Source organism: Sphaerodactylus townsendi, linkage group LG01 (assembly GCF_021028975.2).
Source record: "Sphaerodactylus townsendi isolate TG3544 linkage group LG01, MPM_Stown_v2.3, whole genome shotgun sequence".
Taxonomy (NCBI): domain Eukaryota; kingdom Metazoa; phylum Chordata; class Lepidosauria; order Squamata; family Sphaerodactylidae; genus Sphaerodactylus; species Sphaerodactylus townsendi.
Window position 1 is genome coordinate 99,847,242 of NC_059425.1, and position 27,944 is coordinate 99,875,185.

Consider the following 27,944-nt stretch of genomic DNA (forward strand, 5'->3'; position numbering starts at 1 on the left):
TTACAAAAATAAAAAAGGGGGGGGGGAACAGAAGCTTCAGGTCACTTAAAGTGGACAATGCAATTTGATATGACTACAGAAATCATTATGACAGAGCATGGAAAGCCGGAATGGTATAGTGGTTAAGAGCAGTATACTTTATCCAAGAAGAAGAAGACTTTATTTACGATCAATGACCAAATATACGTACTTTATCCAGAGAACTGGGTTTGATTCCCTACTTCTCCACATGAAGCCTGCTGGGTGACCATGGGCTAGTCAGTTCTCTCAGAACTCTTTCAGCACAAGGAGAAACACCTCTGAAAGTCTCTTGTCTTGAAAAGTCAAAAGGATCACTGTCGATTCCCCACTTGCGGAATCGACCTAGGTTCGACTTGGGACCATGAAAGTACTGACCTAGGTCGATTCCACAGTCACTCCCCACAGTAGCCGAGGTTATCATGCTGGAGCAGTACTCAGAGGGCGGGATCACCTTGGCGCCTCTTCTCCTCTTCGTTCCCTATTGGCTGTTGTTTTAAGAAGGGAATGTGATCGTGCGTTCCTTTTTTTGTTTTTATGTAACGGCAACATAGCCATGACGTCACAAAGCTTCGTATACAAGAAGGAATTGTTTTTAAAAGTGCGCTTTTCCCCACCGTGAGTCTCCCGTTCTGTGCATGCCCAAAACGCTTATCTGTGATTGGCAGAATGGGAGAATCATGGCGAGGAAGATTCCCCACTTTACCAGCTCCGACCTGAGTTCAATCTAGGTTGGCAGAAAAAACTGTACCTTCCTGGTGGAGTCAGAAATGTAATGGTAAGAAGAGGCAGAGCTGGAATGGACCTGGGTGAACTCAGCGGATGTGGGGAGTTCCTAGGTTGAACCTAGGGCGAACCCAGGTCGACTGCACAAGTGAGGAATCGATCTGTAAGTCAGCTGTGACTTGGCAGCACTGTCTACCCCCACCTTGATACACTGTAAATAACTGAATTCACCCGAACCCATCTTTGAATTATCTGGTCCTATTTGCTTGAAAAATCAGACACCCAGTGACAACTTAAAAAACCAATCAGGGACTTATAAGGAATTAATGAAATGTGATTAAAAGTAAACTTACTTTCATGCGTGCAAGCTGTATAGCTGAAAATTTCCTCACTCCATGAATTAATGGAACCAATCTATTATACAAGGCCTGTAAACAACAAATACTGAAAATCATGAGGAAGTACTAGTACCCATCATATTCATTTACATCATCTTTCCATACAAGAGTTAAAGCTTAATGCTACCTGTTGAATTATAACAGAAGAAACAAAGGGTTTCACTGGAGACAACACTGAGTTAAAGGACTGAGGGGGCAGACTGCCCATTTAATTTCCAGGAAAATTTCCTGGTGGACCACTGCCTTAGGGAGCCACTGGTGACCAGAAGCAGCAGAGCCAAGCCTTAGTATCCTGCCAACACTACAGGGGTCACTTGGCTCAGATCTTTCAGCAGCAATGATAATCAGTGTCAGCTCACAACTTGCCTTTTCCGGGACTGCAGCCAGGCTATGGGAGGAAGCAGTGGGTGAGCTAAGGCCTACTATTGCCACCCTTTAGCTGAGTACACATACACAAATCTGTCTTATGCTAAATCAGACCCTTGGTCCATCAAAATCAGTTCTGTCTACTCAGACTGGAAGTTCTCCAGGGTCCCAAGTGGAGGCCTTTCACATCACCTATTTGCCTGATCATTTAGCTGGAGATGCTGGGGATTGAACCTGGGACATTCCACATGCCAAGCAAATGCTCTACCAATGAACCATGGCCTTTCCCTAGTCCTGCAGCACCAGCTTGCATCACTGTAGGAGGCAATCAACTTGGTTTGCTCCAGGGCCATTTTCACTTCTCGGTCTGCTCCTAAAGTCAAACTTGCTCCCTACCTCTAGCAACTTCAGTGGCACAGCATTTTCTCAAGAAGGGAAGGGCTCAGATTTGTGCCTAGCAAGCAAGGACAGAGGATTGGTAAGGAGCATGGTAGGTAGGGCCGTTTATGGCTGAGCTTGTGGGGTTACGTACCAGCCACCTCTCCCTAAAGTGAGGTGCACTTTGGGGTACAATTTTAGACATGATTTAAAGTGCTGGTTCTTACCTTTAAGGTCTGAAATGGCTTGAGGCCAGGGTATATGAAGGACTATCTCCTCTCATACGAACCACCTTCCAGTTAAGATCTGCCTTTCAAGCCCTGCTTTCTGGGCCTGCCTTCAGAGGTGAAGAGGCTAGTGACAAGAGACAGGGCATTTTCTTTGGCAGCATCCTGCCTATGGAATGCTCTCCCATTTGAAGTTTGCTTGGCACCTACTTTATTTTCTTTTAGGTGCCTCTTTCTAGACAGGCTTTTAAATAGGGAATATTTTATCAGTTTTTTAATGGTATGTTTCCAGTTTTTGAAATTGCTTATGACCAACAGCTTGTGTTTTAATAGCATGCTGTTTAACTGTAAGCTGCCTTGAGCAGGATACTGAAAGGGAGCATAGAAAATATTCTACATTAAAGCTTTTTTTTTCTTATGGAACTGGTTGTCTGTGTTGCCAGCTGGCAGGAAAACTTAGAACATCCTAGGAAGGCAGTGACAGAGACAATCTGACAATCTCAATCCCCTAGTCAGCTAGCAGAATGTCCTGTGAGTGGTTTCCCCAACATTTTTAGACTGACCCATGAAATTACCCCTCAACTGACTAGGTGAAGGAAAAAGCTCAAGTTTCTCATTAAAAATTAAGCTAACAAGGTGAGTAAACACTCAAATAATCTGTAAAAACAGTCATTATCTTTTGTTGCGTTTTTGACCCTCTTTGGAGGAGTATGGAGGGGACTGAATCCCTGCATTCATCACTTTGGCAATTTCAGAATAAATCTAGTTAGCAGAGAGGTCCAGATTTGTACTTGGTGGATTTTGTTCAAGTACTTTTGAACTTCTCAATTAGATCTGTACTCAATATTGCTACTTCAGGGAAGCAAGGAAAGGAAGCTTTTCTGTACCAAGTACTTAAGTTTTTTGCAGTCCTGGATCCTGACTGACCCAAAGATGGGCTATAGCACCTTTTCTTTTTAAACAGGAAAAAGGCAGTGGTAACACAAATCTGTTTCCCCCAGGGTTTGAAAGGTTTCAGTTCCTTTTGCTCAATACCATGACTAAGGACAAATCCCTCCATTTGGTCTCCACAGCTTGTCTTGCTGATAGTGCAGCCTACTTAGAAGAGCCCCAACCCCTTGGCCATGTGCTGCTTGGCAGGAGTGCAGGTTAACCAGGCTTGGATAAAAGTGGAAAATGCATGACCCAACTACATACTTGAAAGATAAATACGACTCAGCCCAGAAGGCCAATCTGAGTTTTGCCTCCATATCACTACCACAGCAGTGTTCACAAAAAGTCCACAATTATAGAAGGAATTCTTACCTTATCAGACTGAGTGTTTTCATGCAAAATCCTAGCATCAATAGCAGCAGCCAGCAAATTGTTTGCTGCAGTGATGGCATGAATATCTCCAGTTAAGTGAAGGTTGAACTACAGATGAATGAAAAATGAGAAAGATATTGGTTTCACACACTATATTAAACAAGGACAGACAGGTAAAATCTATCCAAGCACTTTCACCTGTGGGATTAATTGTTAAGATGAACAACTTTACAAGTCGAAGAAATATTATTAAATCATAATTATCAAGGCTGAAGAGATCTAAAATGAGTTAAGATGGCTTCAGTTCAATGGATAGATCTTAGCCAATAGAACCTAAGTATGGATGCATCAAGGCAGCTTTGAAGAGAAGGATTTTTCAAAACATGGATATTGCTGTATTCATATCGCTGATTTTAGAAGACATTTTTATTAACTATGAAACCACTGGAGGACAACACAACACTGTTTCATGACTTCTTCATAACAGAATAAGTGTGAGAATCAACACTAATATATGTTGGAAAGAAAATGCTGGAATTTTTTGTATAGCCCAGCAAGGCTCCTTATATGTTGAGATGTAACTGTAACATCTTTTTTGGACACCCTTGGGCCACATTGTTTCAACCATGTCAAATAGAAGAATATAAGTAATAGTTACTTAAACAGCTGTTTAACTTGAATCCCTTAAGTAGTTTTTCAGACAAATCCATGCTTGTCTCTGTATATTTTCTCCACTTCAATAGCAGGAAGAACTAGAGAAATTGTTTTAAAAGTTGTAAAGAAAATTTTAGTTTACCTCTTCCATTGGTATGACTTGAGCATATCCACCCCCAGCTGCACCACCTGCACCACAAAGACAATGTTTGAATTAAATTAGCAAAAAACATTCCGCAGGAAGGCATGAACAAACAAAATGCAGGTAACAAAACCAATCAGGTATGTGGTAGCCAACATGCAAATTCTCTAGTAGGAGCATTCCAGAAACTAATAAGCATCAGCAGTTCAAAATACACAAGTGCTCACAATGTTGAATACTGGGGCATTTACAATGAACATTCTGAAAAGCAGCAAACGGTCAACCACCGATAAGGCAGAGGGAATAGATCTTGAATGTGGAGCAATGAGAAGCCCTTTATGAAAAGCTTTCTCTCTCAGTTCTGTATTCATGAATTACTTACATTATAGGACTCCATGCTAAAACTCTAATTTAGTTTTGCCTTCTCTGACTGGCAGTAACTCTACAAGATGTCAGGCATGGAAAGGTCTTTCCCAAAAATTTCTACCTGAGATCCTTTAACTGGAGATGTCAGATACTGAACCTATGGTGTTCTGCATGTAAAGTAGATGCTGTCTCAGTCAGCTATGACTCTCTCTGAAACAGTATAATGTATCATACAAATAGTCAACTAGAGGATAACCATAGCATATTATGAAATAGTAAGTATCAAGTACCTTTAACACCAAAGGTGGGTCCCTGTGAAGGCTGCCTCAGGCAGGCAAAAGAATTTACTTTAAGGTGGGCTGTTAGAGCTTGAACCAGACCAATGGTCACAGTGCTTTTCCCTTCTCCAAGAGGAGTTGGTGTAATCCTAAATATGAGGTTGAAAAGAATTCAGTGTACTTACTGATGTCAGTGTAACTAAGGATATAAAAGGTGCTAAATGAAAAAATGTATAATTAACTCCAAATCATTCATGCTATTACAAAATGACTAAATCCACATATATTGTGCTTGCAGCAATACCTCTTCTGGTGAAGCAACAGAGAAGGCATGGGAAAAACATCAGTTGGTTTGGCAAAGCTCTTTGCAGTATAAACTGACGCCAGCATAGCTTTACATTTAAGACAAAAGCTTCTCCAACCACTTTGAAATCTCATTCTTCAAAACACAGAGGACATATAGTAAATAGTCTTATCTCGTGTTCCATGGGAATCATCTATAATATACTAACATTTAAGTCAGCTAAATCTGTGGATACTTTAATGCAGTATATGGAGATAGGAATGGGTAAGACAGATCTTTCTGCAAACATGGTAAACACCCTAGATTTGCAGAAAAATGTGAAATTAAAAAAAAACATTGGGGGACCCCTAAAAAATCCCCAAATGATAAAACGAGGGCCAGTAGCAGATTTTCTCAGTGGCTGTTATTAGGCAGCCACATCATTTCAAGGTGTGGTTCTGTCAGTAAATAGCAGAGATTGGGGAAGAACCCTTTCTAGGCTGATATTTTATCTTTGAAGGAATGCTCATTGGCACCAAACTTAGACACATTTTCCAGCTGGATATTCAGAGATGGATTCTGAGAAGGGAAGGGTTTGGAGAGGGAAGAGGCCTCAACCAAATATTATGCCACAGCCCACCCTCCAAAGCAGCCATTTTCTCCAGGGGGAAAAATCTCTGAATATCACTGCCAGAAGGTAACATCAGTGGAAGGTTTTGTTCTCTATGCCCTGTTGCTGACCCTCCAAAGTAACTGCATGGCCACGGTGTTAGACCAGATGCTATACTAGTTTGGTTCAGCAAGGTTCTTTTTATGTTTCAATATAACACAAGTGGGATCCCACAATGACTTCTGGGAGCATCTAATTTCCTCCTCTTCCACTATTTCTTCTTTCCCTCCCTGAAAGCTTCAATATCCTCTTCCCTTTTTTCCACTCAGCAGACACTACCTAACTTTGTCTGCCCTCCCCATCTTCAGCAGTTGTCCCCTGCAGCCATTCTAGATTAGAATCCCAGCCTGATATACCAGGAACTACAATTCCCATCAGCCTCTGTCAGCATGGCCAATTGGCCATGCTGGTAGGGACTGATGGGAATTGTAGTTCCTGAACATCTGGAGAGCCGCAGGTTCCCTACCCCTGACCTAGGAAAACTAAAAGCTGGTTGTATAGAGCAGCTGCTGGGGCAGGTCCACTTGCATAACAGGGAACCCTCAAGGTCTTGTTGGAGAGATATAGCAATTTCCCCTGAATCCCACTCCCCCCATTATTACCTTTTCCCCTCCTCCTGGAAACCCCATATCCTTCCCCCCTCCTTTGCCTCATTCTCTCCTTGTCAGCCATTCACCAACATATCCTTTATCTACCATTCATCTTCATCTATATTAATTTTTTATTTTCTTCATTATACCCAACCTTCTTTGACAGTGGAAGCATGGCACCTGACATTATTCTCCTCTAAGACTGCCAGGGTAACCTCCATACTCAGAATGGGTTGACCCAGAAAGGGGTGGAGCAGAAGGCTGCAGAGCTCATAGTTTGGAGGAGACAAGGCTACCAGGCTTGGACCTTGATTTGTATAAGCCCTTAACACCTTATTAAGGGTTTTTTTGTGGTTGTAATGGGTGAGAGTTCTCATCATGCTGAATCCTGTTCATCAAGACCTTGGAGTCTTCAGGAGCCAACCTACTTGCAAAGAAAAATTGGACCTGGCAGTATCAGTAGACTGTAAATATAAGGACTTGAAAATGCAACCTGAACAGGACCTTGAACTGTGATGTTAAATGTTGATGTTTGATGTTATATGTTAAGAAAGTAAACCATTTTGTTTTTAAAATTTGTTGTTGCAAACTCATTCCAAGTTCTGCCCCACAGAACCCACAGATAGAGGTTACACCAGCTCTGTGTTGAAAAATGCCTGGACATTTAAGGCGGGTGTGTGTGACTGGGAAAGGCAAGGGTTGGGAAAGAGGGACTTCAGTGGGTATAATGCCACAGAGTCCATTTTCCAAAGCAGCCATTTTCTCTGGGGACAAGTCCCCTGGAGATCCGTTGCAATTTCAGGGGATCTCAGCCTCACCTGGAGCTTGTCAAGCCTTTCTCTTCCTTTTTATCCACACAGCAATTCTGTGAGGTAGGTTAGGCTGAAAGTGTGTGACTGGCCTTACATCACTGAGTGAGCTTCCATGGCAGAGTGGTGATTTGAATCTTGGCCTCCCTGATTCTAGCATGAAGTTTTAACCACTGCACCGCATTGGGTTTCATAGGCTGACTTCTGTTGAACAGTAACAAGCAGCCAGGCCTAGACAAGTCATGAAAGTCAGATAGTAGCAGGTAGCCTAGTAGTAGTTGTCAGGCCTGGTCCAATGAGACCTTTGCTAAAGGCCAAAGAAGCCTTGGAAAGGGCCCCATCCCCTCCTCCTGCCTTTTGCAGACAAATACTGATCCAAGAATGTTATGGTTGCCTAGCAAGACCCACTGAAGGCTTCTGTTTCTTAAATCTGCAGGTATTTCTATTATCATTTTGTTTTTTTAAACCCCTCCCATTTTTTTAAAGCATTCAGGTACCTCTGCAAACATGCATCATTTTTCAGGTTTGTAGAAAGATCTGTCTTACCTGTTCACAGCTCTCTAACCATTTTACCACACCGGTCATGACAACCCCTCCCCCCCTCATATCCATATGTAAATTAAAATATGATTAACAATTATGAATTTTCCCAGAAAGCTGTCCAAAGCATTCACTTGGGGCACCTCTTTTATCAGCCAAGGAAAAATGGAGCTTAAAAAAACAAGATTACATTTTCATTCATATCACTCCCACTCAATTTCTAAAGAAAATGCTTGCCAAAATAGTCTCCACTTAACTGTTTAAATCTGCAATACTTCAATACTTGCAATGAAATAAGTAGTTTACTTAAGGTATGTGACATTAAGGATTACATTTTCATTCCCAGGGACATACAAGCATTCATGCATATGCTAGCCAAATAGGGTAACTCCTATAGCATGACCTCCTGAAGACATAAGCTAGAAATCCACCTCTAATTAGAAACATCTTTCCATAAGCTATGGAAACTAAGGAAAAGGTCCAGCTGTTACTCTGTGTGTTGTATTCACTTGTAGTGAGGGATATGGGCTAAAGTATTTGTTGCACATTTTGTTGTCTTTTTAAATAAAAAATATGAGCTTTGCCCTAGTTGCTATAAAGCAACATGCCCTGCCTCCTTCCTGGCCAAGCTGCTCTCAAAGCTGTGCGACACAACTTCCTACAGTCATGAAAGCAACAGAACCAAGAAGGTGAACAACATTGTTCAAAGCTCCATCCAGAACAAAGAAAGATGAGGAATTTCAACGACATTAGCAGGACTCAAGCCAGAACAGAGCTGAACCAGAAGCCTCTGAGATATCTTGGATTCAGTCAGTGATCCACCATTCACTGAGGACCAAAACAAAAATAATGTTATGGTTGCAGCTCATCTTATAGATAACAGGAGCTCATCTTATAGATAACAGGAGAGTTTAATCTAGCATAGTATTTATTTTCTCATCAGTCTTTCAGAGGTAAGGAGGGCAGCCATGGAGTTCAGTACCTTTTCACTGTTGGTTTCCCAATCCCAGCTGGGAAATTCCTAGAGACTTGAGGGAAATGCCTGGGAATGGTGGAGTCTGGAGAGGAGAGTGAGTTCAGTGGGGATTTGCTGCCATACTGTCAACCATCCAAAGAGGCCATTTCCCCTCAGGGATCTGATCCTTGTAGTCAGGAGATCAGTTAGAATTCCAGAGAAGTCTGGGCCCCACCTTAAGGTGGCCAGCCCTGTCTGCTAACTATGTGTGCACATGCAAAATGTGCCTACATCATCATCACCAACATTATTATTTAATTAATAAATTAATAAGAAATAAATTAATAAATTAATTAATAATAAATAAATAATAAATAATAAATTAAATACTATTAATTATTTAATAATAATAAACCGCCTTACCCCCGAAGGGCTCAGGGCGGTGTACAATAAAACCAACACAACAATACAACATAAGGTAACAATAAAATAAAAAATAAAAGGTAACAATAAAATAAAATAAAACAATAAAAGGTAACAATAAAATAAAAAATAAAATAAAATAAAAACATTAAAATACATTAAAACAGTAGCAACCTCATAACTCACAAAATCTCACATTTCAAAAAATGGTGTCCAAACCTCAACTCCCTACTCCAAACCCCCTTGGGAGGGGACCAGCAGATCGCCGCAGATGGTATATCCGGATGGTACGCAGGGCATCAGGAGGGGGCGGACAATCTGTAGCTAGCTACCCCAAAGGCCCGGTGGAACAGCTCAGTTTTGCAGGCCCTGCAGAACTCACCAAGGTCCCGCAAGGCCCTAACAGATGGAGGAAGAGCGTTCCGCCAGGTGGGGACCAGGACTGAGAAAGCCCTGGCCTGGGTAGAGGCCAGCCGCATCATTGCAGGGGCGGGGACCACCAATAAACTTGTCTCTGCAGAGTGCAGAGGCCGAATTGGGACATGTGGGGTAAGGCGGTCTCGAAGGTATGAGGGCCCCAGGCAGTGAAGGGCTTTAAAGGTCAAGACCAACACCTTGAAGATGATCGGGAATTCAGCTGGGAGCCAATGCAAGTGGCTCAATATGGGGGAGATATGGTCCTGAACCAAGCTACCTGCGAGGAGATGAGCTGCCGCGTGCTGGACCAGCTTCAGTTTCCAGATCAGCCGCAAGAGAAGGCCCGCGTAGAGCAAGTTACAATAGTCTAACCTGGAGGTGACCGTTGCATGGATCACTGTGGTCAGGTCAGCCTGGGAGAGGTAGGGGGCCATCCGCCGGGCCTGGCGAAGATGGAAAAAAGCAACCCAGGAAAAAAGCAACCCAAAGAGATGAATCCAGGTGGACCCCTAGGTTGCGAGCCGAAGACGTCAGCACCAAGGAGACCCCTTCTAACACCTGCGGCTGGAAATCCCTAATCCCCGCCCCCCTGCATGACCCAGCCAGAGGATCTCCATCTTCGATGGATTAAGTTTTAACCTGCTCTGCTTCAACCAACCAGTGACTGCCTCCAAGCAATGCTGTAGAGCCGCAGGGGCAGAGGCCACCCCCCCCACCACTCCATCAACAGAATGAGCTGAGTGTCATTCGCATATTGATCAGTCCCAAATTCATGAGTTCATGAGTACTCCCAAGCTCTTAAAGTGTTCCGGTTAGTGGTCATATCCCACAAGTTGATACTAGATGCCATTACAAAATCACACTTTTCAATAAAAACTGGAATTGGAAAGTTTTCCAAAAACCTTTTCAACATAATGTAATATCTCTTGTGCAGAAAGACACAGTACACAATTATTACTATAGAAATGTTTAGTTTGGACATATGGGATGGCACAACAGCTCATCTGTGGTTACTGTGTGTGGGAAAAATACAAAGACCCTTATAGACTGAGCAGAATGGCCTACAGAAACAATAAACAAACTGTGCAACATTATGGAAAGTCTTTAATTGTGCCAGGAAACTGGAGATCTTTTGATATAAGAAAAACTGAACATCATAAAGAAGCCAATATAAGGGCATTCTGATTCTTGTGGGATGCCTTAAAAAAACAGCATAAACGTGATAACGAGTATAAATAAAATTTATAATTATGGAAATGAAGTTGAATTCTTTTCAGTGTTCCTTAGGGTAAAAACATGAGACTTCATTCCAAAAGAGATTTTTCTAAAAATGTACAAGGGAGCTAAACATAGCCCTTGGCAGCTACTGTCCTATAGTTCATATTGCTAATGTCTTAAAAATATTCAACATTTCCCCCTCTCTTTCTGTTTTAAACTGAAACCTGGAAGAATATATTATCTGGGAAAATATTTACGAAGAATGGTATCTACCAGCACATACTGGAATCACATACCTATTTATTATATTTTTACTGTGCCCTATCCCATGGTTTCCAATGGGCTTACAAAGTGTTTTTTCATTATCTACTCTTGACCACAAGCTAATGATTTGGTCTAGATTTTGTAGTGGTGGGATATGATCAGTAACAAGAACATGTTAAAAGCTTGGGGTCCCTCACTGATATGGCAGCCTAATTATTGTCAGGATCTAACTGATGGGAATATATCTTGCCCATCATAAAACAGTTAAATTGACCAGTGTATTTTAGTCTTCAATTCAAGGTGCTCATTATAACCTTTAAAGCTCTTCATGGCCTATGATCCACATATCTAAAGGACCATCTTTTCCAGGGTTGCTAATGAACTGGAAGGGGGGAAAAGTCCTCCCTTTTAATAGAGACTTAATTAGATGTTATTTATTAGGTGATGTTATTTATTATTATTATTATTATTTATTAAACTTAATATACCGCCCTATCCCCGAAGGGCTCCATGCCCTAAAAAGCTGCAGCTGCTTATTTCCACACAGAAACAGGGATCACCGGCTCTTTCTTCCTCATCCTGATTGGCTGTCCAAATTCAAGTTCAACCTTTATTAGGCATAAAGGTTGGCTGTTGTGCTGGGATGGGGTCACCACGCACGCTACGTCACCACGCACATGCGTAGATAGAAGCTACGTTTATGCGTGGCTTCGACATTTCCGGCACTCTTTACCCACACAGCTGCTCTGGCATGAAAGCCTTATTTTGGTTTACAGTTGGCACAGAAATCACATTCCACACAGCCACGTTTCAACGTAGCCGCCACCAGTGCGAAATTTTTAAAAAGTAGTCGCCAAAGCGTTCTGATTGGTTCGAAAACTCCACATCACTCCCTATGGCAGGAAAATAAACCTAGATTTGTCCCCTGATCCTCCCCACCAATTTGGCTTTGGTGCATGTTTTTTTTATAAAGGTGCATTTCCATACAGATTCTTAAAAAATACGTGATAAGAGGGAGGGAGCGTCAGAACCTGGATGAATTTGTGTTCAGCAGTTCAGCAGTGAGGAGTTCTTACTGAACCCTCGATATTTCACGTGAGTATCACGCGATTAATTGACAGTGGGGAATTGACCTAAGAGTGCTCTAAGGAAGAAGAAGAGGAAATAGTGGGGAAGCAGGAAATTAGATCCTACCAAGTCTTTCTGGGTCTCCCACTTCCTCATGTATATTTAGAGCTGATCATGGAAAACAGCTACAAAATACCTTTGCTTATATTTGCACCTTTTATTTTTCCCAGTCTACTGAATATATAAAATGCAGAAGAAAAAGAACATGTTACAGCTCACATTTAAAAACCTCCATCATGTTTTATGATTTTTTTTCTTGCTGGAAGATGAACTGAAAGCTCCTCAAAGCCAAAATATGTGGAGTAAAAAAAAATTGATTTTTTAGAAGAGTTAAATGTGTAATTCTGTGCCACTGCAGTCAATGGAACAAGTGTTAACAGTGCAATCCAAAGTTCATTGACTTCAATGGCTGTTGAAGGGTATAAATCTACTTAGATTGGCCCTTAACTATGGCTATTTTTGTTATATACAAACTTCTCAGCTCTATTCATTGGATTTCATCAAGCAAGTTAAAATTAAGCAAGACACAGATAGCCTCATTGCCCATATCCCCACTACCAATGCACATGGTAGGTGGGAGTGTACCATCAAAGCAGTGAAATACTGGCGCAGAAGAACATACAGAGTGCAACAGGAGCATTGGTGACTTAAAATGTAGGAAAGAGCAGCTTACAAAATACCTGGCATGCATACTAAGCTTGAGAACAGAGCTGTGCAGTATCTGTTGCTGATCTCCAGGCTTTGGGGCTTACAATAAACCCTGGGATGATGCATAGTTTCAAAAGCCTTTCAATTATTTAGGCCCTTTGAATGGGGGAATTATATGACTACTCTGAGGTCTTATTCCCATGCAAAATAAGCCACTATGGAAAAGAGCCACTTGAAGCACAGAAGTGGTGAGGTGGACGCGGTGCTTAACCCTTTCCCTACCTAGTGTTTATCTGCAGCAACAATCCCTCAAGATGTCAACATTAGCAGTGTTTCTCCGAAATATGCATGTGGGTAGAGAAACACATGCAAAGAAACAGTCAGCATCCTGTTTTATTCTCTGCTACCTGTTGCTCCTTTCTAAAGCGGATACAGTTGGAAAAAAAAAATCTGTCCAGGTGTGGTTTTATGTAGTTAAGCCCTAAAAGAGGCACGCAGTTATGTGCCACTGGGTTAGTCCTCCTTTCCTTGGGTTTTTTTTTAATTACTTCTGGACCACATGGCTGTCAACAACTTCCTTTGACATTCAAGAACAGAAAGCTCTACTCACAACATCACATAATTGGACAGCAACAATAAAGTATGTTGTGGGTTAAGGACTATGGTTCTGGGAGATGTTAGGAAAGACCTAGGCTCAGACCAGAGAGCGATCCAGTTCTTCAAAGCCATCCAGTAGTTTTGCATTGCAGACAAGTATTTGGAGATTAAATTATACCGAAATGCAACATCCAATGTTCTGTGTTTGAGTGATTTTACTTAGGAAAGAGCCCACACAGAATACTTTGGGAGCAGAATTATTCTGCCCTAAGATGGTGGGATTTTTTAGCTGGCACATGATTTTTTTTAAAGGTATGGGAAAAGATTTTCAGAGAACAAGATAAGCCTTACTGGAGATACACTGAAAATTCTGTGTCACTGTCATTAAGTTATTATCAGCAAAAGTGGAAGTTATAGAACAAAAGCCCTGCCCAATAAGAAAAACACTTCTGAGTCAACAAGACAAGAAAAATCACACTTCTTCAGAAAGTTATTTTAAACAACTCAGATCTATCATCCATAAAAACATGATTAACCCTCATGGACACAGTTGGAATAAGGCTGCATCGTTCTTAAATAGAAGGGAAATACCATTTTCAGTAATGGAGGGAGAATATGTTTACGTTTTGTGACTTAAACCTGGGGAAAATACACCTATTAAATAAAATACAGATTGCATGTATGTGATGTAAGGGAGTGCAAGTGAAAGGAATGAAAGTAAATATCTCTTACCCTGCAACCAGCACATAGTTCCCATCTGGCTGATCCTTTAACCTTTCCAGCAGGGACAGGCGTACTTTGGCTTTGGTCTGGCCATAGATTTCAATTTCGTTTGCGAGCAATCCTATCTCCCTGGCTAGAACATCAACGGCTTTGGGATTCTGTCCTCGGGAAATCTCAATATCACTGCAAAAGAAAACAAATTGGAGCCAGGAGATCACTCTCAGCTTTGGTGGTCAAAAGCAAAGCAGACACCAGCAAAACTTGAAAACAATGGAGTTACTGTAGATACTCCATGGTCCCTTCTCCCATCCCAAACTTAATTATTCAAACTAAAATAAAAGCCAAAGCCTATTTTTTTAAAATACCGAAGAACATTAAGACATTAAGAGCACAATACTAAGGGGTGTATGAAGGGGCTCAGGGAGCCAACCTTTACGGTAGTGTTTCTCTGAGTTATGTTGGCATGAGGGCCAGTTGTGCTAGTATAGGACCCCAGTGTCACTGAGGCATTCTTGGGCACCAATGCAGGCTTGCAATGGGTGGCTGTCAGCACAACTGAGGCACAGACTCCTGTGTTTGCATGGTGGTGGGAGGTTTGCGAGGTGTGTCTGGAATCAGTTAGCTCCCTACGCCCTTTCAGCCTGGGAATGCCCCCTGACAGAAGCACAAAGTTGCACCTTCAAAAATCATAGGCACTAATTCTATAAGCCCCTTCACTGCAGCAGGCACACCCATGAGGCACCAAGCAGCTCAGATCGCTGACCACAGAGATGACTCGAACGGGTACCCCATCTCTGAAGGTACTAGCTGAAGGGGCAGCCATGAACTGACAGGCAAGCAGACGCCCGTACTCCATATCCCTCCCCCTGCCCCATTCCCCTTGCTCATGGCTGGGAGCCACCCCAATAGTGCCATCACCCAAATCCAAGTCCAGCAGCTGTAATTCTGGGAGATCTCTGGATCCCACCCGGGGGTTGGCAATACTATGCTTCAGCTGAATGTACAATATTAAGAAATAAAGATTTACATTTTGCATGCAGAAATCCCTACAAAAAACCCCCCTAAAATCTACTACTACTACAAAAAATATATATTGTAAAATACTTTTCTTAGACAACAGAAACCAGGAATATGCACCAAGGCAACACAGAGAGATTCATAATAAAAAAAAAATAAGAAGGCTAGATCAATGTATGACTTTTTTTGTTTGCTGTCAAGGGGCAGCTGACTTATGGGGACCCTGTAGAGTTTTCAAGGCAAGAGATATTTGGTTTTGCCTGTCTTCACATCACGGTTTGCTTTTGCCTGTCTTCACATTATGGTCTTGGTATTCCTTTGAGGGCGCCCATCCAAATACTTGCTAAGCTCAAGGCTGAATGTGTCTGACTGGCCCAAGGTCACCCATGGCAAAGTGGAGATTTAAACCTGAGTTTCCAACACCATAGTCCGACATTTTAACCACTACACAGCACTTGCCATCTCTATAGCTGAATAAAGGTTGAGTTCCATTTTTGGAAGGCTGGGGTAATAAGTGAACTGCTTAGTGTTCAGTCTTGAAATGTACTGCATGGAACTCCCAGTCATATGAGGGCTGTCCCATTCACTGCAGCATTAAAGAATCCAGCATGCACATAATCAATGTGCATTCAGATCTGCCAATAACACAATCATTGGAGAAACCTGTGATTACTGGAATCTGCAGATACATACTGCAGAAGTTCCTGTGCTATGCAGAAGATGAGGCATGCCGTGTCTTTGTCAAGGAAGGTCTGACCCACCAAAAATGGTGCCAATGAAATATGCATGTCTGATTGGACAGAAGTTAAATTCCTTGGAATTTTCTTCCAAATCCTAAATTGCAAGGAGTGTCAACATAATGCTGGAAAATACTTAACTCAAAAAACTCTGTGGAGAGAGCAGTTAGTCATGCTGTAATCACTGTGACAGTAGAAGAACTGAATAGGAGGGGATGTTCCACCCACTCTTGACATACACGCTCCCCAGGGGCATAGCTGCCAGGGGGCGGGGCGGGGCATCTTTCCCTGGGCACGCACCAGTGCGTGGTGGGGGCATTCCGGGGTGGGCAGGGATGCATGGCACACACGTGCCCTGGGCCCAGTTCCCTCTGATGCTACCTTCTTTTTCTCAGGCTGGACTGATTTAACATCAACATCTTTTAGCTTAGTATTAAAAGATTCCAAACAAAACTTTGCATAGGCTCAGTTTCTCATTTGCCTGATGTGAAGACACCACAAAGAAGAATGGCTGTATGTCTGCTAGCAACGGTATGTCATTAACATAGGAATATATCCTAATCTGGGAGAAAGACCATGCTGCATGTTTTCTCAGCCTAAACTTGTGCGGCATGCTGTAGTGGTTAAGAGTGTTGAGCTGTTTCTGCATGGCCCAAAAATCCACTAAAAGCAGCGTTATAGGCGAAGAGTTCGCACAGCTGTCGCAGCAGCACCGATGCTGCAGCGATGCAGCAACGCTCAAGTGGGGCCAAAACAGTGTAATCGAAAGTCAACAGCTGAGGTTTTTCAACAACAGCACTCTGCGACCGCAGTTGTGCGAAGCGCCCAGCAGGAATCGGTGCCGCAGAGCCCGCCCCCCACGATGGTGGCCCACACTGGCCAATCCTGGCGCCGAATGCCTGTGACATCTACTCTGGGGAAAAAAGAACACCGTTTGCAAAGTGCAACTGTGCGAAGAGCCAGGGTTCAGCAGATGCGCTACCTGTCTATGGAGCGCCCACCCATGCGAACGCTCCATTGCTGCAGCGTTGCCAATAACACCGATGGCACAACGATGGCTCCAATCACCATCCAGGGCAAAAAAGGAGCACCATAAAAACTTTGGTACATCGCACAAACAGAATCTGTGAACCTCAGCTCCTTCAAGATGAATTGAATCACCTAAACAGGGCTCTACAGGCTAATGGTTACTCTAATACAGAAATCAGAAGGGCTGCAAGAACAAGAACAAGCCACATGAACAAGGATAAAGAGCCATCTAGAGGGAAAGTGTTCTTACCATACATCAAGGGAACCACTGATCGCATAGGAAAACTGATGAAGAAGCACAACCTACAAACAATCTACAGACCCACTAAGAAAATTCAACAGATGCTACACAATGCTTCAGCAAAGGATAAGAGGGGAATCCTTTAGGCTACTGCAGGAGTCTTCCTCGTGATACCATGCAGCTGTGGACAAGTCTACATAGGAACCACCAAACGCTAAGCTTAACAGACACGTGATCAAAGAACACGAAAAGGCACTGCAGACTTTTTTTCAGCCAGAAAATTCAGCAATAGCAGAACACACATGGATGAAACCAACTTGGGACATAGAATATTATTTTGAAAAAAAAACAGAAATTCTGGACCACACTCTGAAAGCCACTCACTGGGCCAGACTACACAGAGAAGAAATTGAAATCCATAAGCACATGGACAATTTTAACAGAAAGGAAGAAACTATGAAAATGAACAGAACTTGGCTGCCAGTGTTGAAAAATACTAGAGTCAAGACAGTGTCTAACCAGCTCCACACAAACACAGGATGACCATAGACAAAAGAAACAAAGGCCAGGATACTTCTATTCAGATGCTCCCACCAGTGACCTTGCTATCTCCTGTGTTACTCCCATGCTATAGTCTTCATTGTTACTCATACTTCTATTCAGATGGCCTCAACTATTGACCTGGTTGCCTTCTTTGTTACTCACAGACAATGTTTCTCCACCCACCCTGGACACTCCAACAGATATATATACTCCACTTGCTTTCCCAACATCAGATCCTCTGAAGATGCCAGCCACAGATGCAGGCGAAACGTCAGGTGAGAATGCTGCTAGAACACGGCCATACAGCCCAGAAACCCAAACGCTGTAATTGGCTGTGCAAAAACGGCCTTGGGCTCTGATCTGGAGAACCGGCTTTGATTCCCTACTCCTCCATAAGAGTGGCTGACTCTTATCTGGTGAACTGGATTTGTTTCCCTGCTCCTACTCATGAAGCCTGCTGGAAGACCTTGGGCTAGTCACAGTTCTCTCAGAACTCTCTCAGCCCCACCTATCTCTCATGATGTCTGTTCTGGGGAGAGGAAGGGAAAAGAGTTTATAAGCCTCTTTGAGCCTCTTTACAGGAGAGAGAGGAGGGGTATAAATCCAAACTCTTCTTCCAATAATTGAGGAGGAACGTCATGGGGTAAAGAGCAGAATATAATAAACATTAAAAGTGGGAACAGGAGAAAATGTCTAGAACTATTTTGAGAATGTTATTAAGTAGATTTTTGAAAGGGAATCCCTGCAGAATTTACTGTACCATCTTTGGAAATACCTCTAATTAACACTCTTAGCCTAAAGCAGCTGTTCAGTTACAATTCCTATGCTACGTTCTCAGCCTTTTCAATGAGTTACCCATCTGTTTCACTATAAAACTACATATTATTGAATGAGAATACATGATGTCTTCCATCTGGCCACCAATATTTAATTTATATATAAAAACACTGTTGTGCAGTTACAACAGCCAAACAGAAATCCTACCACTTGTAAAATATTTACATCTATTTAATCTAAGCCATAACACAGTATATATGGTTGACCTACTGTTGATTTAAGTGTACTTTTCAGTGGTCATGTTTTCTGTTTTGGCATGCTGAGAATCTATTTACTGGATCTGCAACAGCTTCCAAATACTGACTCTCCTTCCTGTAGTAATCTGGAAATATATATCCTGATGGAGGTTTCTGAACATTAAAACTACATATTTCTTTTTCTTTAAGAGAACAATTTTTAAAAGTCAGGCTGAATACTTTAGAAGTATTTTAATATATATGTCATAAAAACAAGACTTGGCCATATAGCTGGCAGAATTCTCAAACTACCCCAAACTAAGTTTCCCCAAGTCAGGAAAATAATGTGAATTTCTTCTCCAGCTGTTCATACACAGCTCCTCAGGAGGTACAGTAGTATAGCATGAATACTCCCATGCTCCCATCATGCATACCACTATAATATATGCTGCAGTCATTCTGCCTGAAAAGCTATGGGAACAGATGCCATGAATCTTTTGTGCATATGGTTGCATCAAACTTCAAGTTGAAGGCATGATGGGAGCATACAAGTGTTTATACTTTCCCACCATATCTACAAAAGGCAAAAATATGCAACAGCCATCCCAGTTACCTCACTCAATTCATAGCTGGCAGCACAATTACACTGGAAACCAGTCTTGCTGAATGAAATGGAATTTAACTGTTAGACCCCAAGCCTAAAACAAACTAGTGATTCAACATGCAGTGGCTACTCTTCCTTTGGTTCCCAGGTGACTTACAGAGAGTAACATAATTTATTGGGTTTTTCATTCTAGCACTGCACTGTCCTCTTTGATGTGACAAGAAACAGCAGTGGGAAAAAATTAATTAAATGAATAACTATGTATCTATAGGCATCAGTATTTGTAGATATCCATATATAGAAGAGGCAGAAAGGGGGAAAGGAGGAGAAATATTTTGTTCCATATAAATAACAGTAAGCTACCTTGGCTTACTGTGTTTAACTTGTGTGGATGAATGTACACCTCTGAATATATGCAGAATGCTTTCTTAAGCACCAAAGAATTATTATCAAAATCCTGTCTCCAACTTCTCCAAAATCTGAAATTAAGACTAAAAGACTGAAGAAGTGTATTGTAATGACAAAATCAGATTCAAAGTTCCAGTTTGGGCCATATAGCCGAAACTGGCTGCTTAGCAATGAAAGCAGCATGAAAGTCAAGGTTGTTAGAGGCCTGGAGTGAGTGGGAACAATTTGTGAACAGAAAACTCCTTCAGGAATTCAGTAGCTGTTTTGTAGAATGGCACCATTCATCTCATTTACAGATAAAGATATGATGTTATTTTAACAAAATTATGCAAATCAGTTTAAAACAGCATTAAACATGATTTATAAGCAAAAATTAATCTTATAATCTGTATACAATTTTAATATTATTTTCATGATTTTATATATGTATTAAGATTCAAGTTGAAGCTCAGTACTGCTCTCAACATTCTTGAAAGATGATAAGCTTGTTGCCTGTTCTGAATGCTGTACGCATTACTGATGTAAGATAAAGTATTGGAAAAGAAACATTGCGAGATCCTTGGTCAGCATCTATGTCTCAGAGGGAATTGCTTGATCTTTCATTATATTCCTGTTGTTGAATTGCTTCCAGTATGGATGACCTAAATCAAAGAGATACTTTACTAATTGAAATGTAGCTCTCAAGATGTCAGTCATGTTGTGCTGTATGATTGGATAATTGTTTGCAATATATCTAAGAACATTCCATTCCCAGACTTTGGCTTACAAAAAGGGTATGATTTCTTTGTCAGTCAGTCCTCTTCCTTTGCTACTAGAAATGCTGTCAGTTTGAATAAAATTATTTAATTAATTCAAAGCCTCTTGTCTCCTGGAATTTATCCCACCTTCCAGCCAGGAGTCTGGGTAGCCAGCCTAAAATTGCCTTTTGGGATAACAGTATTGCTTGGGGTCTTAAATTCCAGAAATTCTTACTAAAGAAATTCTTAATTGTACAGGGCCAGAGTGTTGAAGAGTATACTATTCAGGCAGGTTTAAGCCACACCACCACTTGCTGTAGAAATATGAAGTCTTTAGGAGGATATAAATAAATCTGAGTCAAACAAGAATTCCTTCTCATGATGCTTAGAATACAGAAATGTTGAGAAAGTACTTGGGCCATTCCTTAATCCGTAACGCACACCTGCCCACCTGGCATTAGATGCTGAGTTTCTACATTAGAGTGAATGCTTTACACGCCAAGTGTTAACTCTCACATTTTAGTAATGAACACACTGATTGAAAGTCATGTTTCCCACTCCCCATCTAACAGCACGTCATGTCATATCTCAGTCCTTTAAAGAAAAATACAGGCACAGAAGTTAAATAAATGAAGGGATCATGATAGGATTATAGGCAAATTTTATGCCAAAATACAGAAATATTAGTTTCACAACTCCCAAATACATATTTCAGGTGCTTTAAGCATTATTTGTCTATAAAAAGCATTATTTGTCTATAAAGCATTATTTGTCTTTAAAGCATTATTTGTCTATAAAAGTGTTAATGTTAATTTACAAAAATAATTATGAAATCACCAGCACAACAGAAGATAAAGGTCACAAAGAAAACATTCAGCATCTTACTGACCACCATACCACATTGATGATTTCTGGTCTTGACATCCACCTTCAGTTTCCTCAAGCCTGAATCCAAGTAAAAATCTGGTTCCTTCTCAGGTGCTGTGTTTGTGAAGGAACATAGAATCATGTATTCCCATTTCTACATTACCATCAGTTCTCTGATTGTTCAAAGGTCTTTCAGTTATCTTCAGCACCATTAGATGAAACATCTACTAATGAGGTTGAAGTTAACTACCCATGTCACACTTCTACTTACAAGTGTGTCCTCTTTCTCAATTAAAGATTGAGTTAAAGTTATAGTGATTTACAGTGCCATCCTAAACAGAGTTACACCCCTCCAGGTCCACAGATGTAAATGGGCTAAGATGGGGGCAACTCTGCTCTAGATTGAACTGTTAATCATGCGAATGTATGGCAGAGGTGGGTTTTCAAACCCTTCACAGTGTACCCTCATTAATTATGTGATAAGCAGAAAAACTGACAATTAAAAAAAGAGATCAACACACTTTAGATTGGGTTTAGATTAATAATGTAGACATTTTGTGAAAGCAGTACCGTAGTCTTACCTGGGAACAGGAGAGCAGGGTTGAAGTTTCAAGCAACGGAGATTCCATTTCTTGCACTGTTGGGCATGTATCCATCTCTCACTTATTTTCACCAAATTCTTTTAGGAGGAAACAAAAAGGCATAGTAGCTAATTCTGTGACAAAATCAAATTTCAATGCCATATTTTATTATTCACAATTGTCATGGTATTTTCATTCACGTTAAGGTGAATGCTCAAAAGCACCCACTTCTGACTTGGTTCTTTTGGTTTACAAAACCAAACCCATTTTCTGTGCCTCTTTCCAATTTATCTAAGAAAGTTTGTACATCAATTTCAAGTCTGCTGAATTGATAACATACTTATTTTATTTGTATGTTATTAAAATACACCAGTAAATAGTGACATAGGTTAAATCACAGCACAACAAAGAATTTTGACCTGATCAAGGTGCATTATATGCTGGTATTGGCAATTTGTATAAAAAAATCTAAACTGGAAACTGGGGCAGACTGTGATCAGTAAGTTGAACAAAGTCTAGAAATCAGAAACAGAAGAGTTGTGAATCACTACAGCATCAGTGCATCTCCTGAAACAAGAATGGATTACATTCTTCCCCAGAATCTGGGGAAAAATTTACATGGGGAGAATTTCTTAAGCATTACTTTCTCTGACATGAAATTGATGCCTTTAATTTTTGAATTCTGTACATGACAAATTGGGCAGCAAGGCTCAAGGTTCACAGGCAGGCAATCAAGGCAGGATCCAGTGGTCAAGGCAGGAGATAGGCAAGGTCTGTAGAGCTGGAGCTTAGCTATAACCTCCTAGCCAGGCTAGAGCACAGGATGGTTTGCTCTAGCTCCCTGTCTTTTCTGCTCCTGGGGGAGACAGTGTAGGAACTGGACAGCTTTACTCAGGGGTCTGGTCTTCTGGTTCCAAGGGAAAGTGATTGGGAGCTTGTTGTGGGATAGGAGGAACAGTCTTCTGGCAGAGCTTCTGGAGTCCACAAAGCCTTTGCCATAGTGGGAACCAATGGAAGCTCCTCTTCTTCAGAGAAGTCTTTTTCCCATGGGCAGGCTGGGGAAGGACAAGGTTGGACAAAATCCTTTCCTAGAGGCTCAGAAACCTGTGTTTTTGAAGAATAAAAAGCAGTGCAGTATCTCACTAACCTGCAGGAATATTGCCATTGCCAGTTGATCTACAACTTCACCAGGAATCTGGTCACTGTCTTTTAGAGGCTGTTCATCGTAACTATACCATCCTTTAAAATGAAAAACAACTGCACCAATTAATTGGGGGAAAAAACAGAATGTGTTGAAAAAAGAAAAACTGCACTGTCAGCAAAAGTACCAGTAACAGTCTACATGCAAGTGTGCAAGATATATATTGGAAAGTCCATTCACTGTGGCTAAGGCCTGTGCCGTGGCAATGTGGGGCATGCTGAGTGGCCACCTCTTTTTGCCTGTGTGAGTCAGGGAAGAGGCTGGGAGTGGGCACTCCCTCCCTCCAGGCCAGGCCACACATCAACCTGGAGAAGGAAGGTGGGAAGCATACCCTCGTGCGTTGAGCATCACTGCAGACTAGCCCTTTATGTGGCACATGGACTGAGTGACTGCAGAGAATGGGCAGGCAGGCAGGGATGAAGTCCCCTTCAAGTGGCGCCCAGGGCATGTGCCAAACTTGCCCTACCTTATATACAACATTGCACATCACCGGATACAACCCATGGAAATTACACAGTGTAATTGATAAAGAAATTACTATACCATGGAACTGCTGTTCAAAGAAAAAAAGTAAAGAGACTTAGGTACATGCAAATCCTTCATAAATGAAATTTCTGGACTGATGCAGTTCATGTTCTTAAATACTATGTCTAAAATTACCTCAGAAAACTACTCACCACCAACCCCCAACACCACCATATGTTTACTGAATAACTTTAAGTAATTCAATATGATTCTACTTTCTCAACAAAATGAAACTACTTGCTAGTGTGAATCTCAAAATACGTTCTGGAAACCTATTTTAAACCTTCAACCTACATCATTGTAGTTAAGCTGGAAAATCACTCTTTCTGCCATCTCTTTTTTTCCCACTCACTTTCTGGTGGGAAAATACAAAGTGCTGCACGACATTCAACAGCTTTCTTTGCCTAAGCAGGAAATTGGAGCCCTTAAGCTATTTGCTACAATGCACCCAATGTGGAATGTGCATGAAGAGGCCAAGGTTCAGCCCACTATTTAGGCATGGAAGGTCATTGGATAGCTGGGTGGCAAGTGATCACTTTTCAGATGAACTGGAGATTGTACACTTTAGAACATTTAGGGCTTTCTTGTATATCTTTAAACAAAATGGGTGTTAGCTGATTAAAGAGTAAATAAATATAGAACACAGAAGCAGAGTTTAAGGATAGGGGAAAGAAAAGTAAAGGAAAAGTTTTGTTAACATATAGCCTGAAGAATGGGAAGCTCAAAAGTTTTGTGATGCTCAATAATCCCAGCGGGGAAAAGATAAGTCCAGACCACTGCTTTGTTTTCCTAGAAAAGTTATCACCCTTCCATAGCAAAGGTGATACAAGAATGTATGTATTTTCATCTATGAATAAGGATGGCTTGGTGAGGGCCATCAGAATGCTTTAGATTGTAATGCTGCATTGTTAACTGACAGAATAATAATCATTCACATACATTAGAATCCTCGCTACAGTGCACAGAAACAGCCTTCTGTGTAAGTCAGTCATTGTCTCCCATTATTTTCTGTTTCCAAGTTGAATACGGGACGAAAAACAAGGAAGACCACACAATATAAAAGTGAATTTCTCAGTCCAAGCACATTAAAATATATGACTTGCTTGGAAGGCCCAGGAGTCCGAAGCAAGCAAAAGAGAGATCTGATACATTTTTCTTCCTGTGCTTTGGCTCCCAATATCTCCTGGCTTGCAAGCAAAGCCTGCAGCTTAACAGTAGTCCTCAGAAACAAAAAATGTCTACTGAAACCAAAGCCCCCCATCCAGAAAAATGAAATCTACATCCACAAGTCAAAGTTGATTGCAGAGTAAACAGACACAACATACAGAAAGCAGAGTTTAATTGGGAAACTAAAGAAGAACTGAAGTTTCGCACTCATCCTCTGGTCATGTCCGCTACTTGTTTTTGTTTACATAGCCTCATTCATCTTGTAACACTTCTTAAATGTTATTATACTACGCATCAACTTTTGGTAGCAAAGATAATCAAGCCATTTTTTAAACAAAAGATTACACTCTTAACACTGAATAACATACATAAGTACAAAATAAATTCAAAGGCCTTTTGTTTGTGTTCACACTTTGTCCTTCAAACTCAGTCTTCTGGAAAATTTCAATTTAGATTGAACTTGGAGCACTTCACTGGAAGTTTAAAAACACTGACAGCTAGACCCATACATCCACTACAGCTACAGTGAGGCCACACTGGGATCACAGCCAGAACAATTTGAAAGAGGACCAAATTAGAATCTCCTCCCCCATCCTACCAGACAAATCTTTGTGTTTCACAGAATAAAGTCAACCTACAGGATTTAATGTTATATGCCTTATTTACACCAGAACAGAAATAGTATGTGGACACCTTTCAAAGCTCTTTCAAACACTGCATGCTATTTACTCTTATGACCAGAAGTACAACTAGCCATAAATGGCTATGGGTAAGGATAAAGAAAAATATATTTTCAATTTCCAGCTATATTAGTAAAGCTGTGTGTACTACAAAGACTTCTCCTCGATGGTGGTCTCGTGAATAAGAGATTCTCTTTTAAAAAGCAATCTGCTAGTCCCTGTTGTTGATGAAAGCAGATGTTGAAGAACCAATATGACCACAAGGAAAATCCCTGAACAGAATACAAAGCATGCTCCTACAATGTCTTGTAGTGGCTACTAGCGCGCATATATATATATATATAGAGAGAGAGAGAGCATATATACAATTTCAAGGTGTGTGTGTGTGTGTGTGTGTGTGTGTGTGTGTACACACACACACACACACACACACACACACACCTTGAAATTGTAAACAAAATATACATTTTGAAATACTGAGGACTCTGAAGATGACTGGAGATTTACTAATTGGTAATTTCATTGAAAATCATTTCATTTCAGGCAGTAGCTGGTGCCATTTATAAATTCTCTGAACTGTGTTTGATCTGTGATTCCTTATTTCACACACGTTACATTCATCGAGTTATGAATATACATATCTGAAGCATTGAAGAACACATTCCAATCATGTAAGGGAGTTCGATCTGTGAGAAGATGAGCTTGGATTATCTAGAGAATGCAAAATGCACTACAGTACAGATCACTGGTGTTTTTTTTATTATTTTGGGAACCTACTAACATTCAACCATATTACTTTTTAACTCCAAGTAAAAGACAAGAACCTTAACTGGCTATTCTCATCTCAAATATGAAAACACAAAAAGCAGAAAGGACAAGCACACAAAAGACTGAAAATATAACTAATAAAACATGAGCTATTAGAAAACAACCTGACTGAGCACAAGTATTGCTGAATAGGAAGATCTACAGGGTTCCTCCTAGTAACCAAAATATTAGTGTCGTCATGGACAGCAGAAGTGGAACTGTCTCCTCTTTGGAAGGGGCTGACATTTATCAAGATCATTCACTGTTTCTGGTGACAGCTGGGCTGGGAAACTTCATCTTGCTGAACAGGCAAGTTTTTCAAAGCCAGGAAAGAAAGTACTGGATCCCTTTGATATACCAGTACTTATCTATTGGCTGCATAAGTCCTGGCAGGCCCAGGCTGTCAGAACTCAAGACCCAGCTTGGCTAAGACCTTTTCAGACATGTGGGAGAGAGAAATGAAAAGGAGCTGTTCTTTGTTTCTTTGAGTGTGTGTGAGTCTGTGAGAACATTACCATGCAAAAGACAGCTTCTTCCTTATCATGCTTCCCTTTCAATTTTCCAAAGGAAGGAAGTAAGGATCAGATGTCCAGATATTGTAAGTTGCAGGTTGTCAAAAATATTTCTCTGTCTCCATTAGTCTCTCCACCTGTCATGTGTACACATGCTAGAGGTGTATAAACACCAGTTCTGTAGCCTGTATACACTTTAGAGATGTGATAGTAGAATAAACATTGTATTTAAGATATAAAAAACTGACTGGTTTCCTACAAGTGTGCCTTGGGTGTGGTCAACTCAATGTTACCAAAAAGCCCTATTTGATGGTTGTGCAGCTATCAAACTTAAAGGGCATGGTAACTAAGTGGTGGTGACGATAAGAGACAGCCCCCCCCCCCCAACCCTCTTAAGGTAGGCGCTGTAAGGAATTCTTACTGAGAATAGTAAGTTTTCCTTGGGCCAAATGACTTCCCCATAGCTTCTGATAATGGTCTGTCAGACCCTTATGCAGAAGCATCACAGGTATACACTGTAGCTTGAATTTTTAAATGTCACTAGGAAATTACATACCGTATATACTCGCGTATAAGTTGACCCGAGTATAAGTTGAGGTACCTAGTTTTACCACAAAAAACTGGGAAAACTTATTGACTTGTGTATAAGTCGAGGATGGGAAATGCAGCAGCCAGTGGCACACAGCAGGGCACCGCCGCCATTCCCCCTCTGCCCCAGGGAGAAGACAGCCGCCTTTTCCCTTGGGCAGAGGGGGTTCCCTGCACAGAGGGGGTGCCCTGCACAGGGTCTCCTGGGAATGTAGTTTCCAGCAGGCCTTTTCAGCCTGGAAGGGAACACAGGCAAGGCCTCTTCTCAAGCCTGTTTGTTAAAGTAAGTGGGGGGGGGGGCGTCGTGGGGAGGGAATCACTGACTCACGTAAAAATCGAGGGGGGCATTTTTCACGCTTAAAAAGGACTGAAAAACTCAATTTATAAGCGAGTATATACAGTAGTCATATCTCAAGCTTTAATCACCTGAATTACAGAAGAGTATAGCAGGCAACTAGGGGGCTGATTCACTAACCGCCAATGTGGAATACAGAGCAAAGAAAAGGAAGTTGCCTATCTTGACCATCAATGCAAGCAGGCCTCTATCTTCTTTCATTACAGCTG

General features: G+C 41.3%; 1 protein-coding gene across 1 annotated transcript in view; it reads right to left on the reverse strand.

The window, feature by feature from the left end:
* The window catches only part of MTHFD1L (methylenetetrahydrofolate dehydrogenase (NADP+ dependent) 1 like), a 165,252-nt gene that overhangs the window by 107,747 nt on the left and 29,561 nt on the right, over window positions 1–27,944 (reverse strand). Inside the window, 7 exon segments of the mRNA XM_048488844.1 lie at window positions 1,098–1,172; window positions 3,419–3,526; window positions 4,215–4,261; window positions 4,871–5,007; window positions 14,133–14,306; window positions 21,901–21,998; window positions 23,048–23,139. Coding sequence (XP_048344801.1) covers window positions 1,098–1,172; window positions 3,419–3,526; window positions 4,215–4,261; window positions 4,871–5,007; window positions 14,133–14,306; window positions 21,901–21,998; window positions 23,048–23,139 — 731 coding nt within the window.